A 16,857-nucleotide genomic window follows, 5' to 3' on the forward strand; every position below is an offset into this window, starting at 1 on the left:
TTGGTCGCTAGAGATCTCCTCGTGGGAACTGTTTCCTCCAAGAGAATATTTCGTAGTCTGATGTCGCAGTGAATTATGCCGTTACTACGTACATATATGGCTCCGACTTCAACACAAGTCAAGTCTGGTAAGCATTTATTTTAAAGTCACTTATTATTCCTACTCAATAGATTCCTACCTATATGTATATAATAGTTATACCTTTAATACTATGACTACTACAGATACTACTATCAATACTATAAACTTATACACCATACATGATACTATCAATGAAATTATAGATACTATATTCCTTGAAACATATTTATCAGTCAATGACATTATAATTATATGCAATATACTTTAGTATCTATTTGAGACTATGCTAACAAGAGTTACTGATATTATTAAGTATGATGGTTGGTATACTAGCTATTGAGTTTGAATAATTTCCGAGGTTTCTGCCTAGCAATTTTAAAAGTGGGCCCTAGGGGCCAAAGTAGTCGAGGTCAAATACTTGTGTCCACTGTATATTGTAATAAACCTGTTATGATACATCGAATCTCCTAGAACCGCTTAGTAGATCTGGCGATCTGGCAAGGTCGTCCGCCCGCTTTCCGCCTGGGTTACCGCTTTGTCTCATTCTTCCCATATGCAGCACAGCCTTTGTGTATCTCTGTACGCCCGCTAGTCATCAAACAGAAGGCTATGCTACCGCTATATAGAGCTAATCCTGGTAAAGAGGGATTTTTGCTTTATGTTCATGGATTGTGTCATCTGCGGCGTATCTCATTCGTTTCCAGTGTCGAATCTAATCCGGCTCATCCCGCAAGCTAGCATGGACATTGATCCTAATCACCCTTCAGAATGAGCCCATGCATCTCAATCTCTGTAACATGAAACCCAGATTACGGGCTGCCTGGTAGGAATGTCGGTTGGAATGCTTGCAGCTCATCAACCTGCATGATCAGCGGAAAAACTACCCAAAAATTATCAATAGTCGAACCTTATAGCAGAATTGGGAAGCTAAGTTTAATAATAAACGCTACAGGAGATCCAGGTATAAATACCCCGGTGATAATCATATTGTTCCTCTCTCTGAAGACGAGCTCCAGTCATCGCCCTTCTTTTTCTGTTACAAAAAATCTACCTCTACAAAAGTCAATCAGCATGAAATCCACTTGCCTTATTTCTCTTATACCTTTCATACAGGGTGTCCTTGGCTCTGCAGGAGTTATAGGTGGCTCACCTGCTACGATCAACGACCTTCCCTATCTGGTCAGCATTTCGAAATCAGGCGTCTATACCTGTGATGGTGTCATTATCAGCAAAGACCGTGTTGTTACCTCTGCACAGTGCGTATACGGTCTAGAGGCATCACCAACGATGTTTTCCGTCAGGGCAGGCTCAAGCAAGACATCCTCTGGAGGATCTGTATTTGTGGTGTCAAAAATTGCTCGGAATGCTCGATTCGACCCTGTCACCAATGATTTCGACGTTGCTGTGCTTGAACTATCGTCTTCTGTCTCACCCGGCCCGACTGTTAAGCCGATTGATTTTATTCAGCGGGGTCAAGAGCCAGAGGATGGGACTGAATGCGTGGCTTCTGGCTGGGGTGACTTGGAAGGACAATTACAATCAGTTACACTCCCTATCGTGAACCGAGAAAAATGCAATCAGACTTACGCCGGCCAGATCACCGACCGTATGATCTGTGCTGGCTCGGAAGCTGATAAAGGTACCTGTCCAGGAGACCGTGGTGGCCCGCTCACTTGCGGGGGTAAATTTGCTGGAATAATCTCGCAGACGAACGGATGCGAACTACCTGGTCTTCCAGACGTCTTCACCGATGCCGCCAACTCTTATATTCAATCTTGGATAACGAGTCAGTAGTTATTAATTCGATGCAAGTGTTTTCCCACTGGGATCCTAAGCCAAAAGCCGCAATGTTTGTGACGATTCACATTTCGTGATGCTTGATGTTTGTTGTTGGTGCCTGCTGAATGTTGAGGATGAATAGAGTTTCAAGGACTGTCACAATATCAAGGTTGTATTTAGTAGACTAGAATAAAACCTCGTCAAATACTTGGTCAATTTTACCTCAGAAACAAGTTAGTTAAATAGAAAACATAGTAAGAATAACTATAGATACTCGTCAACAATAATCTCATGTAAGTACCGCGACACTAGCATGAAGTAAGATGTAATAAAAATTATTTGCCTCGCTTTTATATCCTTTGATTTTTCATTTGCAAAATAAAACCCCAAAATTACAGAATGATCAACAAGGATATGTATCTCCAATCACCTATCGGATGATCTACGTAAATAGTTCAAAACATTTCTGTACACTAGTGGCTGCGGGATTTCGCTAGTTTCTCCAATAGTAAAGGTTGTAATCATGTGACATGCGAGAAGTGACTTAAAATTGCCGTGTCTCTTCTACCCAAGATTGAGGCCATCCCTGGAGTGTCATAATATTTTCACCAGTCTTTTAGATGGCCGTGGTCGATTCGTTCGCTTCGTATTCGTTTCGAGGTCTCTATTTTAAGTTGGTCATGAAGTTTGGGCAATAGGAAGGGGCGCTTGACTGAAACCACTTCAATATCGTGTGCTACGTGGGCCAGTGGATCAGGCATGACAAAGAAGAAATCAACGCAATCTTTATCCAGTCCAGTAGACTATTAAATACCGACAGGCAGCGCCGCAGTATCTACACAGGAGCATAAAAGCCATTCGGAATGTGACGATTGTTGGTGATGCTGTCTCTGCCAGATTCCGTTGGAATCCCTGCTATCGGAAGTGGACATAGCCTGCACGTACTCCATGATCGCTTGATACTTATACACCACAAATCACATTACCCCCCACCATCACTTATTTATGTAAAAGGAAGCTGAAATTCTATCATTTGGACTTAAATTTATATATAAATAGTAAATGGAAGGTCTAATATCACATAATTAAGCCCTGGAAGTATGATAATTGTATAGAAAAGTGCTATGTACAGTCGTAAACTCAGAAAGAGTATAAAGCAGCTATAATTGTATAATTTTGATTAATATCAATGTTACTACTACTGTTCTGTGTGCTGTTCATCCTACAACAAGGGTTGTAATCTTCTTTCCTTCTTGGCACGATGAGCTGACAAGAAATCTACATATACTTTAACTCTCAAAATAAAAATCCAGGCGCTTATTGCCTTGATCTGAAGTCGTCTCCAAGTAATGGGCCTTTTCTTCATGACTAAGATTTTCCCATTGGGCCTTCTTCCAGCGGTTCCTGCTGACATAGTAGACCTTCGCAAGACCGTACGCTACAATAGTAGCGACGTTGATTGCAATAAGCTGTCTGTTGCCTCGGCGGTACAGCGGCTTGTCATCCGTCCTGTAGATATTTGAAGATGCAATACCGCTACTGAGTGGCTGTTAGATACAATAGTGAAGGGACTATGCAGAGAAACACTTACAGTTGGATCATGATGTTGAAGATAGCTGCACTCACGGTCCTCGTTCTCACGGAGTTACTCAATCGGGAGCACCATCCAACTTGCGCGGCCTGTGGATTTGGCCAGCCTAGTAGAACAAATGTCACAGCGTAGAGACCCCAGTTGGATAGAGTTCCTGAGGAGGTGTAAAGAACGATAAGTAGTGGAAGTGACCATAGCTGGGTGAAGAGGCCAACAAGAGAAATTTGCTTGACGCGTTCACTCAGCTCTGTGACCAAGAGTAGGTTTATCGCCGCAAAGACAGTCACTGGAATGGACAAGAGGGTGGTTTGAAAAGTAGTGAATCCAATGGCCTTGAGGGAGAGGGTGAGATATGTCTTTGGTGGTGATGTGGGGATTTCAAAAAGAATCCCAAGGATATAAATAGGCCATAGATCGAAGTCTTTCAAACTCAGCCACAGCTGTTTGAGACTCAGTGCTTCTCGATTGTGTGAATCGCTCTTGGACGGATCATCGCGGAGTACACGGTTGACAATGATGGTTTCCTCGCGTTCACTGAATATGCCTTTCGGGTTCCACCATGTACGGGTCTGTGTTGGGCCAGGAACTAAGAAGAGGAAGCTCAGGAATCCAATGACAATACTGATGAGTGCCTCGATCAAGAATAGCCATCTCCAGCCTGCACGTCCATCTACGCCACGCATGTGCAACACACCGTACGCAATAAAAGACGCAACAACGCCTGACATCGAATCTGTGAACCAGAACAAAGCCAACCGGAAAGGCATCTCGGTTTTGGTGTAGAAGTAGGAGAGGTAGAGAATGGAATCCGGTATGAAGCCCCCCATGAACAGGCCTAATAAGAACCTGCAGGCAAAGAAGCCACTGCGGTCTTTAATAAAGAATTGTGCTCCGCTAGGAATACCTGAGATAATTGTTAGTTGGTTTTGAAGCGTTGGGCTGAGTTTGGGTCAGGGGGTTGTACTCCATAGTATAATTTGAACTGGAATCCACCGATCTGGCCCAAGTCGCTTTCCAATCATCTGCGATGGAATTTCGGCAATCAAAAATCCGATTCGGTACATGTTTTGCGCGTTGTTGTAATCGTTGGTCGTCAGGTGCAGATCGTCAAGCAGATTATCGGCGGCGGCATTTCCCAAGTTGCCTCTGTCGAGATTGAGAGCGAAGAACATTACAAGGATCCAGAGGAGGATTCTCCAGTCGGACTTTCGTCTGACCCGGGCTTCTTCGGCATATGTCCATCTTGCTTGTGGATCGAAACGGTGAAGATTCTCGTATCCAGGATGCGGTGCATAAAACTTTGCAAGTAAGGGATCATCGAACACGCTGCGAGTTGTAGCGATGGCATCGGGGTCGTGCTTAGGTTGGCGACGGAAAAATGAGAAGAGTGACGGAGACGAACTGGTGGGATCAGTCGTCTCTGCGAGGTTCAGAAAGCCCCCTTGCTTGAGGGTTTCATCAGGCGCTGGACTTAGTGGATGAGGACTATGATCCATTTTAACAGAGCCAAGGTTGACGGGTGATATTTAATATGAAAATAAATGTTTGCCGTGGAAAATATTCTTTCGTGTAGCTTGAGCTCTGTTTAAGTACAGTTACAAATCAGTCTCAGCTTTTTAGCTGTCACCACCATCAGAAATGATGGTGACATCGATATCGAGTTAACACGATACTAGGCTCAAGTCATACAGTCCATAGTATTCCAGAAGCACTTTACAACCGAGATCGATTTTCTTTACTTATGTGTTAGCAATCTATTTTATCCGAATTGGCTGTCTTCGCCATCCGCACTTGGATGGCATCAGTTCTCACACACCAATCAAAGTTTCCGTTGCATTGATGCCATTCCTTTATTGGACCAACGCTCGAATTCCATTAGCCTAATTAAAGGGTCCATCAGCCCTGTTAACGGAAAAAAAAAGGGCATTGGTGGAAAAACCTCGATGTCAGTTGGCTTTGAAGGGATGGATAGATATCTCGCTTAATAGTCCGTCTCTAGCTTTACTTTCTCTCACCGGTTCTTTGATATAATTTTGTGGCTGTATGTCAATAGATTAAATATCTGATGGTAATTGGACCAGGTGTAAATAACGTTAATAGTATGCCCGAAGTTCAGATGACAATCTGGCATCCACGGGCGGGCCTGGCTCTGTGCTGGTTCGGCCTCTGCCGAAATCCAAGAAACTTCAACAGACAATGCTAAACCCTGACTCTTAATCATTATGAGGCGACCGGGAGTGATTCATAAGAGCCTTGAGTAAATCATTGGACACTAGAACCCCCGAATATCATATTTCGCGCGAAAGTTCGTGTATATTGGCTATCTTAGGGTGACTCAGTCGGTTTCCTACATACTAGTACTGCTTAGGACTATCTTAAGCGCTCGGAACCTAGAACTACGGAGTAGACGTGCTCTAATTCTGCGGTACCTTGCCAACCTTGGAAGCTGGACAATTACCCGAGGCCGAGCACATCATCTCTACGGAAGATCACGCTCTTTATCATGAAATAACATCACCTTCCGAAGCTTGAACTGGGTGCCAAGCAAATACAATATATTATTTCCCCACTAGCTTCCCGCACATGCGAAGTTGCTCTGTGTACGGAGTACAATAGCGCCATCCATGTGTTCTTGAGCGGGGTCAACTATGTACTTTACAAGATTCCCCTCAGCTTTGGAACTCTCGCACTCATTTCATTTATTCTTCTCGGATATTTTCTGAAACTTTTAACTTCTTTCACCACACCCTCTCCATGAGTGAGAACAAGAATGTGCTTCTGCTTATAGCGGACGACCTAGGCAAGCAATTGAGCTGCTACGGTGCAAAGAGTATCCTTACGCCCAATATCGATCGACTTTCGGAACAGAGCACCCGCTTTGATTATGCATTTGCAAGTACTGCCTCATGTAGCGGAAGTCGTTCTGTTATCTATACTGGCCTCCATACCCATCAAAATGGACAATATGGACTCGCAAGTCATCGACATCATTTTGTAACCTTCGATCACGTCGAAACGATGCCACATTTATTGAATCAAAGTGGTCACCAGACGGGTATTCTGGGCAAAATTCATGTTGGACCATCAAGCGTCTATCCTTGGAAAGAGACAAAGGAAAGCGTCACTCGTGATGTCGCAATCATTGCCGACCAAGCAAAGGCGTTCTTCCTGGACGTGAAGCAAAGTCAACAGCCTTTTAGTTTGACGATTGGATTTCATGATCCCCATCGCGATCAAACTCGGGGTGGGTTTGGAAACGATACAGAATACGACCCACGGATTAGCAAAGGGAAGTACACTGCGGAGAATGTCGAGGTTCCAACATTTATTACCGATTCGCCCGGGGCTCGGCTTGAATTGGCCGAGTACTACAACTCAATCCACCGCCTCGATCAAGGAGTGGGGATGGTTTTGGATGCACTGGAAGAGCATGGACTAGCGAATTCGACCCTGGTGATTTTTGTGAGCGATAACGGCCCCCCATTCATTAACTCCAAAACCACTCTGTTCGATGCCGGAGTACGATTGCCCTTGATTATAAGAAATCCTCAATCTTCACCGGCTGTCAGCACAAACATGGTCTCATATGTTGACATTCTTCCAACCATCTTGGATTATGTCAATCACCCAGGAGTGAAAGATTCAGCAGGCAAGCGTATCGGACGCTCCCTTCTTCCCGTACTTGGAACTGCATCCAAGTTGCCAGGGTTTGATCAAGTCTTTGGCTCCCATACCTTCCATGAGGTCACCAACTACTGGCCTACACGCTTTATTCGCGACAGGCGATACAAGTACCATCGGAATCTGGCGTGGCGCTTAGACTTCCCATTCGCGGCCGACCTTTACGGGTCACTTTCATGGGAGGATGTTCGAAATTCGACGGAAAAAGAGATCATGATTGGCGGCCGACGGCTTAAAGACTATTTCTTTCGCGCACCTGAAGAGTTATACGACTTGAAAAATGACCCAGATGAGGTAGACAACTTGGTTAACAAACCAGAGTATGAGGGGGTATTGGAAGATCTAAGGTCTAGATTGGAGAAATGGCAGCGTCGAACCGAGGACCCTTGGCTATATCGAGATGGCGTGTCATTATGGTTCATACGAAATCATATTGTGAATGGTTTGAATGTGCCAGATCGGCTGGATTTTGATGCAGAGAAGCCAGGTAATAGACAGTCTGAAAGGGTGAAAGAGACTCGATGGGGTGAAGATGTCCCGGAGTGAATTCCAATTTTCAACTCTAATGGAAGAAGTCTGAAGTTCCCAATTCTCAGCAGCAATGTTCAATTCAATGTTTAGCGTATTCCTCATGCACCCGGATTCAAAAGCCTCTCGTATGATACTTGTTCTCGGCCCTGAGAATCTGACTCTGGCATCATGGGTTCGCGGCCTAGATATCCAAGTTCGATCTGGTTTTCCCCCCTTTTATCACGACTGCCAGCCTTTTGTGTCATATAGAACCCGAATTTAATCGCACGACATATCTCCATGGGATTGAACAGTCCAATCCAGGCTCGCACGCCTAAAGGTCCCCCCTTGTAGTGCAGAGGAATTGCTACCAGGTCAGATTTACCGTGAAACTCCTGTTCAGCTTCCTGGACACTAGGGTGGTATGATTCATTCTGATTTCGGAGCTTGTAGGGTCCCACGTTGTAGGCGCAATGGAAGAATATTGAAAATGGTACCATCTGTAGGCAGACGACCAAATTGGGAATTCCAATATCAACATCGGCATAACTCAATGTGGCGGTGGATTTGAGAGCATTAGTTGACCGCAGGACAGTGAAAATGATCTGGAAACTTAGTCAGTTTACTGATACAATACTCATGTGGAATGTTTACGCACCCTTTCAAGGAATGTCAGACCTACGATTAACTTGAAGGCGAGTAGCTTTGAAAGGGGGCGATGGCTGGCGAGCTGAGACTTTAGTGTTCGATAAAAGGTAATAACTGATATCACAGCGAATGCAACCGACACCTCGGTGATAACAGTCAACTAAGAGTAGAACAATATTAGTTTCAAGCCCAATCCGGCATTGATACAATGTCTGTTATCGAACCTACCCAGATATGCGCAAAGTACGGCTTGTCACTATCAAGACAGTATACGCCAGCAACCTGAGTAAAGTCGGTGGCAAGGCTCGTCAGAAGAGCAACGACCGGATATTGGAAGATTGCAATCCATTGCTTCTGTGAAAAATGCATTAGATCTGGCACTCGAATGGAGCGTAAACAATAACTCCCACGTCAGGATACTCACTCTAAACCATGCCAATCCGGTTAAATTAGTCTTGTTCCGCTTCTTTTGTGGTGGTCGGAAGGCTGCAAAAAATACATCGAGTTCAGAGTGACTGTCATTCGTAATGAATTCGCACAACAAAAGAAAGAACGAGCCTAACGCCACAGCTTGAAAAAGTTCCAACCAGGGAGTAAGGTACACATAGGCATGGGGGTAACAGATGCAAAGGAAAGATATTATCGTATAAAGAGGAATCAAAAAGCAAATTTTAAGTATTCTATCGGACGTCAGCACAATCCTGGAGTCATAAGAGGTATCATACTTGATTTGCTCTCTCGGCTTGCTTAGGTGAGTGGCATGCAAAAGCATCAAACCGAATACTGTGATGCAAACGAATGCTGTGCAAGCTCCGGATATTATCATATTCAGACGGTAAAAAGTGATGTTATCGATGATATTCTGTTCAGCAACTATACCCATGATTAGCCAACTTGTTCGCTATGCAGAATTGGTATCCTGTGGGGATATTAGGGGCGGATTACCAATAGCAAATGAGTTTGGCATGGGGCATGTGTGATTGCTTTCTCCATGATTGCTGAAGATACCCATTTTAGTTGACTGAGAACGAGTATTGGTAAAAATTTTGGTGACGCTTGCGCTGCGATCGATTTTAGTAAAAAACTTGAGAGCTTGCTCTTGACATCTTCTTCTTGAAGGAATGGAATCTCTTTAAATGGGATTCGGATACCAAGCTGAAACGCAATTCTGACCAGCGTCAATGGCATAGCCTATATTTGATATCAAAGCGCCAATGGCTGAGGCTGCTGAGCCATTCGCGAATACTACCCCCGAATAGGCTAGCCTCGACTGTTATACCTGAACTAGGTTAGCGTAGTTATTAAGTTTATCCGTCATCGCGCTGATCACCACATGGAGTCTGACCGAAGCACGAATCAAATGCGAAGCGGGAAATTAAACCCATGCCTCGGTGATGTGTTCAATAGAAAGACATGATCTTGGCGCTGATGAAGGATTCTTACCTCGTATAAACATGAATGTCATACTGATAGCAGGGCCGCGTCATCCTTTTGATGGACAGGTAGGAAATATCTGCTGGTAAATTCCGCAGGATTACTTCATTGAGGCTTTTATGCGTAATTGCTGAGTCGTGAGAGCTGGATTGATTTTATTGGAGCGTATGTGTGCTCCGGTGACGATTTGGCGCTGGCGGTGGGCAACTCGTAGATGCCTTCTCTTCCCCATACCACTTCATCTTACCTTTCGTGCTTTCTTCGCTTATGCCTAGCATACTACCTCCGAAAGATTTACAAGATAAAAATATTTCATAGCCCTGGCAAAGGAGCTAGAACATATTTTAATGATACATGGGCGGCCACTCCATAGTGGGAAGAGAATTGGTTCAACAGGGACGTCACAGTGTTAACATCTTATGATCTGGTAATTCATCTTATTTGCAGGACCAGGCTAAAAAATTTTCATCCCCCGCCAAAGCATGAAACATTGATTGGAATCGAGCCGAATCGAACCCGTCTGCTCCACCTCCGAAATCCATCACACGGCCAACGCCATCCACTTTACTTAAATAATGCTGAGAGGGGCCGAATGGGAGACTGCAAATATCTTCAGCTTTTGATAGTGACCATTCTGAAGGTGAGACCACCGAGGGAGGTATCTGGTCAAATCCAAGATCAAAGAAGTCGAGGTTGATCCTGTGAGATGATATATTATGCCCCCTCTCGGTGATCTCATTGCCATAGATCTCCTGGTGCTCTGACTGGAAATCGACAGCTGGTCGATCTTGATGTGCTACTCTGTCATCGCTGTTGTTCAAACAGCTACCTCGTAGGGAGTCTGATAAAACTTCCCGAGAAGTCGATCTTGAGTCTGCATGTGCTCGTTCATCCGACGGCAAGAGTGCTTGGTAGATGGATGACTTGTTCCCCACTGACCATGGGAGACGAGACATCGAAAATTTATTGGAAATCTCTCGGACGAGTTCCGGGAGAGAGCTATCATATGGTAGGCGGCCTACTGAAAGGCTATAATCCACGGATGTGGAGATCAGAAGATAACCACGAGGACAGAGAAGGAAGGCGTCTAGCCAATTCTTGGCTCTGGAATGACTAGGTGATAGTGAGCGCTTGGAAAGCTCACGAGAGATGTTGTCATGGTGCAAAGAATTAGATCTTCCCCTGCTGTGCTTTGTCGACGAAATCTCTTTGGGAAGGAAGCAGTTCTGCGTAGTCACATAGGCTAGCTGAAGGATGTGGTTGGTTCCTGCTGCAACAAAATCCGTCACGTCGTACAGGCTTTCCGAATGTCGTATGATTCTACTTAAAGAATCCAATCGTTTTTGCCTGGCTGCCGCCTCTGAACGCGAGGGTGAAAGTTTCAGGTCTATGGCAGCTAGAACGAGCGGCATTCCCACATATGCGAGTCTAATATAAATGATGTTAGTCAGATATTTGGCGAATACTAGGGTGACTTACACGCTCAAAGGTAAATTGTCCACATGGCCAGTCAAGCTGAAATACTCCATGACCGGTGTCAATCCATCTATTCCACATTTCAAATCATTTCCAATATCCCTGATCATCCGTTGATACCGTTCAGCTGGAAGATATGGATACTCCTCTATCAAAAGACCTGCGTATTGTGCTAGATCCACCATCGCTGTATGGTAAATCATAAATGTCAGATTCTGTAAGGCAGTAGATGCATGGGGATATCTTTCTTTCCTTCCCGGGTGATATTGAGCCTGGGAATGCCATTGAACCAAGGATTCTTTGAGATTTTTAAGCGTTTCCATGTGGCTTTCAAACTCATCATTGGAATATGATGCCGCAGGGGTCAATCGAGGGTTAAATATCAATGAAGCGAGGTCCGTCAAAAGAATTGCCAATGTGCATTGCTCTTGCAGAACTGAAAGGAATCTAGCCTTAGTCTGGTAGTCATAGACTTTCGAATGATGCATTTCATCCTCAAAGTCTTCCTCTTGAAGCCAATCCCGATAGCCGTGGAGATTGATTGAAGTGACTTGAGGACGTCGACGGAGACCAATGCAGAGGCTTCTATCTCGGAGTAATATTGACCACCACAGACGCTTTTTCATGGAATCGCTCACAGGGTCCTCTACCAGAGAAGGTTGTGCATCTATGAGAATGGCGTTCTCAATAGAGCTTGTCAGCCATAGGCTTCCTGCCAGAGGTGTAGCGGCGGAAGAATGGTGAGTAAGTAGGAGCGCACCCTGGGCCTTTGCTGATGGCTTCAGTTCAACTTTGAGATCAAAAAGAAGCTAGGGCTCGTCAACTGCCTGAACAACTAAGAGTTGAGGCCGACGTACCTTTGCTCTGATATACAATTGCTTGCGTGCATCACGTTTATCTTCAAAACCACATCCACGTAAAGTCTCCAGACATACAAACTACGGTCAAATGAGATTTGGAATACCCTGTTTCGAGGCGAGGGGAGTCTTACAGGAGCACTGGCAAACATGAGAGCCTGAAAGACGAATATGGATATCTTCTCCGTATGATCTTCAAACGCACGCCAGAATTGCATTTCATCTAGCACCGGGAGCATGGGGTGAATTTTCTTGAAATAACTTTCAACGAAGACTTGAGTCGAAGCGGGTATGCTCAAAGAATTTTTGAGGGATAAGTACTGGATATCTTCCGATGCCAAGGATTTCAAGTCGTCGGTGCACAAAAAGCCATGCTTATCGAGATCAGCCAGTATTGAGGAGGTTCCATTCTCTGGGTCTGCCACATCCGTATACCGCTGCAGGTACTCTGGCTGCATATCTTGAGGTAAATGAATCGGGTAATGGTGGGTGGTACTATCGATAGATTGATCTTCGACAGACGGTACTTCCTCAGTGGAAGAAGAGATTCCAGAGGAAGTGTTTAGTCTGCTTTCGTGATTATTATATCTCTTCAAGACAAAAGGCTTGATTACTGACGTTTTGGAGAGTTTTCGTCGGAGAACACAGTCGATTCGACCATCCTGCCTGCAGCGAGTGCAAGGAGAACCAGAGATCGATGCATCGCACCGTACCTGTATGTTGTCATGCGGTTAGCGCCACTTGAATGAATCGCACGCTGCCAATACCTTGCGGTGGTGACAATAGAGGCAAGCTGTTGCCGCACGTCTTGTCCTACGAAGCATGGAGTCGGGGGCGGGTTTCCCAGGTGTATCGTAAATTGCGTTCAAGCTTTGGATGAAGAATTTGAGGAAGGAAGAACGACTTGGAAGCGAAAATTTTACAAGTGGTATAAGACTACGGAGTTCAGAGCAAGGAAATGGATTTCTATTGAATTCATCACGGAGTCGCCCATGAGTCATGGACCATGTTGCATAGCACAAGCTACATGAGATTCTCATATTAGACTGCATAATGCCGTTTTGCTACTTAAGTCGCCGGACAAATAAACTAATCTCAGCCCCGCCGCAGAATGCGGGGTTTCTCCACAATGATTACCGCGGAACTCGGTTATATGCAGCTTCGTTAACCATATAACCGGGTATAGGCCACTTGAAATACGCTTACTTTCATCGGCACTTGGTATTAAGCATACGTGGCAACGGCAATGTAAACAAGGTTCAGCTTTAGACCAAGCTAGTGAATTGTTCATATGCGTGGTGTATATTAATGAAATCAAACGCCTAAACACTAACTGAATGAAATGATAAAATGTCCCAAGTCTTTTAAGCCATCTTAGCGATTCTCCGTCGCATATCCTTCAGATAGTACCGCATGGGATAGGTTCTTATCCAGCGAGGAAGACAAGGGTATGTCGCTTTAGTGAATCCCATCAAGAAGCGATTAAAACCCCTTCGCATCTTTGTTGATTTTAGACCATATGCCTCGCGGATCCTCGGGGGTAACATCTCAGCCGTAGTGAGACGCACTATGGGAAGAATGACACGGATTTGAATGGGTACTTTTTTGTTGCGCAATAGATCATTTGCCACATTTTTGGCCTCATCGGTGATCAGATTCTCCAAGGTCGCAATCTTGACATCCCAATATTGCCAAAACGCCAAACGATTAGCGGGCCACATTCCTGCAGGTACACGAAGCGATGTAGCCAGAATTGAATACTCTTGATATATCGCCTCAGACAGCCCTTCATCCAATTTTCCAAAGACCCGTTGGTGAAGATCAGTTCCAACAGCGTAGAGTGTTGCCGCTACCCACAACTGCAGAGTAGGGTCATTGGCGTTGTAACCTGGTCCCTTGACGGGTGCGTGTGCTCGATGAACCATCTCTATGACTGATCTCCTCTCCTCTCGGGTGCCGTAAGCCATGCAGTAGATATATGTCATGGTAGTACGGAGACGGTCCATCGGTCTGTCTGCGAATTTGCTGTGGGAGTTCACCCCTTTTCCAACGCCCGGCTCAGCTACCTGCAATAAGACAGCAGCAGCACCCCCTGCGAGCAGAATGGCTTCCTGTACTATTCTTTGAATTTTGACTGGCTGCTCCAGCGAATCCAAAAGGTCTGAATCCACCGTGAGACTCTCGATCTTCTTGTTCAGCATGCTTAAAAGGGTTTGTGGGGCTCGAGTACCCAAGGGGGTAAGCGAAAGTTCAAGTCTCTCGCTCATGTTTGGGTTGGTGTTTATAAAGCACTTGAATGGAATGTGAGAATGATGTGTCAATAGTAAACATCAGGAGTGGAACGCCTTGGTTTTTTGAATGATCATGTCTTTTCTATATCCTTATCTATCAAAAGTATGATAACTATCAAGCTTTTAGGTGCATTTTATACTATCTCGGTCTAGACTTTGCCTTCCCTGAAGCGCGGGCCAGGTGATTTGTCTTGGACAAGCTGAGCATCCCTACCAACGGCATCTCTTGCCGCGGGCCGTTCAAAAGAATTTACATATGAACAGAGAAATTTCCAGGTTCTATTCACAAGAATGGATGGGCATCTTGAGATCGGCCTCAGTTTCTCCTACGATGAACACTTTTTGAACAATCTGGCCTTAACAACACAGCGCAAAGTATCATTGACCGACTGTAAACGGTGGCTAGATCTTCAAGGGCATGAATGTGAAGAAATACATGCGAGCTCAAAACCTTTAGAGCTTGGGCTTAATGACTCCGGCCAAGATTTCCTTCTTCGCGTCTTCTCGTAGTACTCGTTTAAGAATCTTCCCGCTCGGGTTCTTCGGGATGGATCCAACGAACTTAACACCCCCAGTTAATGCTTTGTATTTACTGAGCCGTCGTAAAACCCATTCCTGGACAGCTTCTTCTGTGAGCTTTTGCCCCGCATCTCCCGGACGTCGCACTACATAAGCACGAGGATATTCGGTGCCGGCCTCTGGGAAAGTGATTCCGATAACTGCTGCATCCACAATCTGAGGGTGGGAGAGAAGAACGGCTTCGATCTCAGGTGGCGCCACTTGGAAGCCCCTTACCTTGATGAGCTCTTTCTTTCGGTCGACGATGTACCACTTTCGGGTGGCTTGATCGCAGTATGCGATGTCTCCGGTCTTGTACCAGCCCTCCGAATCGAAAGAACTTGCATTCGCTTCAGGATTCTTGTAGTATCCTGGTGTCACCGTAGGTCCTCGAACACACAGCTCACCCCGAACACCGAAAGCAGAAATGTTGCGATCTTCCTCGTCAATAAGCCTGGAATCAAATGTCAGCTAGGGCCATCAAATAGAATTTTTGAGCCTTACTTGGCTTCCAGATTTGGGATCAGTCTCCCAACCGACCTAATATTGGTGTCAGTTTAGGCCGAATCTTCTTCGAAAAGAATCTCACCCAGTATTATCATGCTCCGGATATGGAAACATGGTTGCAACGCAGGAGGTCTCTGTCATACCCCACACCTGCGTGAATGGGCTATCGTCTCCCATCAATGATGAGCGAAATCGAGATTGTATCGCCATGTCTAAGGGTGCGGCTCCGCAAATTGCGGCGCGAGCCTTTTTGAGAAATGGCTTTGTCATTGAAATAGGAGACATTAAAATAGTAATGACAATTGGAGGAACCATCGCAAGATCTGTGACGTTATATTTCTCCGCATTGACCAAGTACTCTTCCAGCTCAAATCTCCGCATCATGTAACACACTTGCCCTGCTTTCAGAGTAGAGATGTGGGTCACCGGGGCCGCGGAGGCGTGGAAAATGGGAACTGCGTTGATTCGCACAATCTGGCGGAAAGTCAGTCAATCTGTCCGGACATACGAAGTTGATGCCAACTCACTGGGAACGGACGAGGGTTAAGACCAATGACAAGTTCGTGTTGCGCGATAAGATTGTAATGAGTGATCATGACAGCCTTTGGCAGACCTGTTGTTCCACTACTGAAGAGTCTCATAGCAGTGGTCGTCTGTGCTGTTTGCAAATCATCGAACCGTAGCCAGTCGGATTCTCCATGGTCCATCAAACGTTTCCACGATTTCTGTTGAGGTGGAAGAGCTTGCCCCAAGTTGTCGAATACCCACACCTTTTCCGTTGGGACTCCAACTTGTTTGGCTGCCACAAGAAGGGTATCCAATATCTCGGGCTCAGATATCAGGAATTTGCAATCTGCGGCTCTGACATGATGCGCAAGTTCATGCGGTGTATACGATGGATTTGAGCCAGTGAATATGCCCCCAGCGGCAATGATTCCTAGGACAAGGATTGAATAGTTGATCTAATCATCGTCAGTCCCGATTTATTCTTTTATGCACTCCCATAGGACTTACGTCGTTGAAGGAGTGGATCAGAACGCAATCCCCCTTACGAAGGCCAGCAGCGTGAAGACCTGCAATTAACTTTCGGATTGTGGTGCGAGCCTGATTGCAGGAAATCGAACGACTTGGATTCTTCGCATCGATATAGATCTAATCTCATTCCTGATGAGTCTCGGGTGATGGGAGGGAGGGAGTTGTACTCACCGGTTTGTCCTGGTCATATTGCGGGGAATCAAATATATAGGAGAGTAAATCTTTGGTTGGAAGAATCGTACGCGCGGCTGGCTCGAAGATCATGATGGACATTAATGTCTCCAGAATTCGTGTCTGGGTGTCAAGATTTGAATGCAGGAGAAAAAGGCCTCTATTGAATACGAGTTCCCCTCATATTATGTAGCTCGGAACTCGGTTGTGGGGCTGCTAGGATCAACGCTGTAGACCA

At 45.4% G+C, this 16,857-nt stretch overlaps 7 protein-coding genes across 7 annotated transcripts; 2 read left to right on the top strand and 5 right to left on the bottom strand.

Moving 5' to 3' along the window:
- Window positions 1-1,152: 1,152 nt before the first annotated feature.
- On the top strand, window positions 1,153-1,875 carry N7520_011924 (serine protease; the record flags this gene model as incomplete). The annotated part of the gene is made up of 1 exon (XM_057145857.1): window positions 1,153-1,875. The coding sequence occupies one exon, from the start codon at window positions 1,153-1,155 to the stop codon at window positions 1,873-1,875; it is 723 nt and encodes a 240-aa protein (XP_056991611.1).
- Window positions 1,876-3,149: 1,274 nt separating this feature from the next.
- N7520_011925 (putative MFS transporter) lies at window positions 3,150-4,947 on the bottom strand (the record flags this gene model as incomplete). Its single annotated transcript, XM_057145858.1, has 3 exons — window positions 3,150-3,399; window positions 3,452-4,355; window positions 4,416-4,947. The coding sequence occupies 3 exons, from the start codon at window positions 4,945-4,947 to the stop codon at window positions 3,150-3,152; spliced, it is 1,686 nt and encodes a 561-aa protein (XP_056991612.1).
- Window positions 4,948-6,205: 1,258 nt separating this feature from the next.
- Window positions 6,206-7,678, top strand: N7520_011926 (sulfatase family protein; the record flags this gene model as incomplete). Its single annotated transcript, XM_057145859.1, has 1 exon — window positions 6,206-7,678. One exon carries the CDS (start codon window positions 6,206-6,208, stop codon window positions 7,676-7,678), a length of 1,473 nt encoding a protein of 490 aa, XP_056991613.1.
- An 83-nt stretch (window positions 7,679-7,761) lies between these two features.
- Window positions 7,762-8,659, bottom strand: N7520_011927 (OSTA/TMEM184 family protein; the record flags this gene model as incomplete). The annotated part of the gene is made up of 3 exons (XM_057145860.1): window positions 7,762-8,247; window positions 8,301-8,450; window positions 8,519-8,659. The coding sequence occupies 3 exons, from the start codon at window positions 8,657-8,659 to the stop codon at window positions 7,762-7,764; spliced, it is 777 nt and encodes a 258-aa protein (XP_056991614.1).
- Window positions 8,660-10,161: 1,502 nt separating this feature from the next.
- On the bottom strand, window positions 10,162-12,515 carry N7520_011928 (fungal specific transcription factor domain-containing protein; the record flags this gene model as incomplete). Its single annotated transcript, XM_057145861.1, has 4 exons — window positions 10,162-11,152; window positions 11,204-12,009; window positions 12,058-12,138; window positions 12,192-12,515. The coding sequence occupies 4 exons, from the start codon at window positions 12,513-12,515 to the stop codon at window positions 10,162-10,164; spliced, it is 2,202 nt and encodes a 733-aa protein (XP_056991615.1).
- Window positions 12,516-13,421: 906 nt separating this feature from the next.
- On the bottom strand, window positions 13,422-14,324 carry N7520_011929 (oxygenase MpaB family protein; the record flags this gene model as incomplete). Its single annotated transcript, XM_057145862.1, has 1 exon — window positions 13,422-14,324. The coding sequence occupies one exon, from the start codon at window positions 14,322-14,324 to the stop codon at window positions 13,422-13,424; it is 903 nt and encodes a 300-aa protein (XP_056991616.1).
- A 477-nt stretch (window positions 14,325-14,801) lies between these two features.
- Window positions 14,802-16,721, bottom strand: N7520_011930 (acyl--CoA ligase; the record flags this gene model as incomplete). The annotated part of the gene is made up of 6 exons (XM_057145863.1): window positions 14,802-15,360; window positions 15,411-15,446; window positions 15,496-15,887; window positions 15,941-16,375; window positions 16,428-16,565; window positions 16,620-16,721. 6 exons carry the CDS (start codon window positions 16,719-16,721, stop codon window positions 14,802-14,804), a joined length of 1,662 nt encoding a protein of 553 aa, XP_056991617.1.
- Window positions 16,722-16,857: the final 136 nt, after the last annotated feature.

The sequence above is a fragment of the Penicillium odoratum genome (assembly GCF_028828045.1).
Source record: "Penicillium odoratum strain IBT 22623 chromosome Unknown utg000008l_segment0_segment0, whole genome shotgun sequence".
Lineage (NCBI taxonomy): Eukaryota > Fungi > Ascomycota > Eurotiomycetes > Eurotiales > Aspergillaceae > Penicillium > Penicillium odoratum.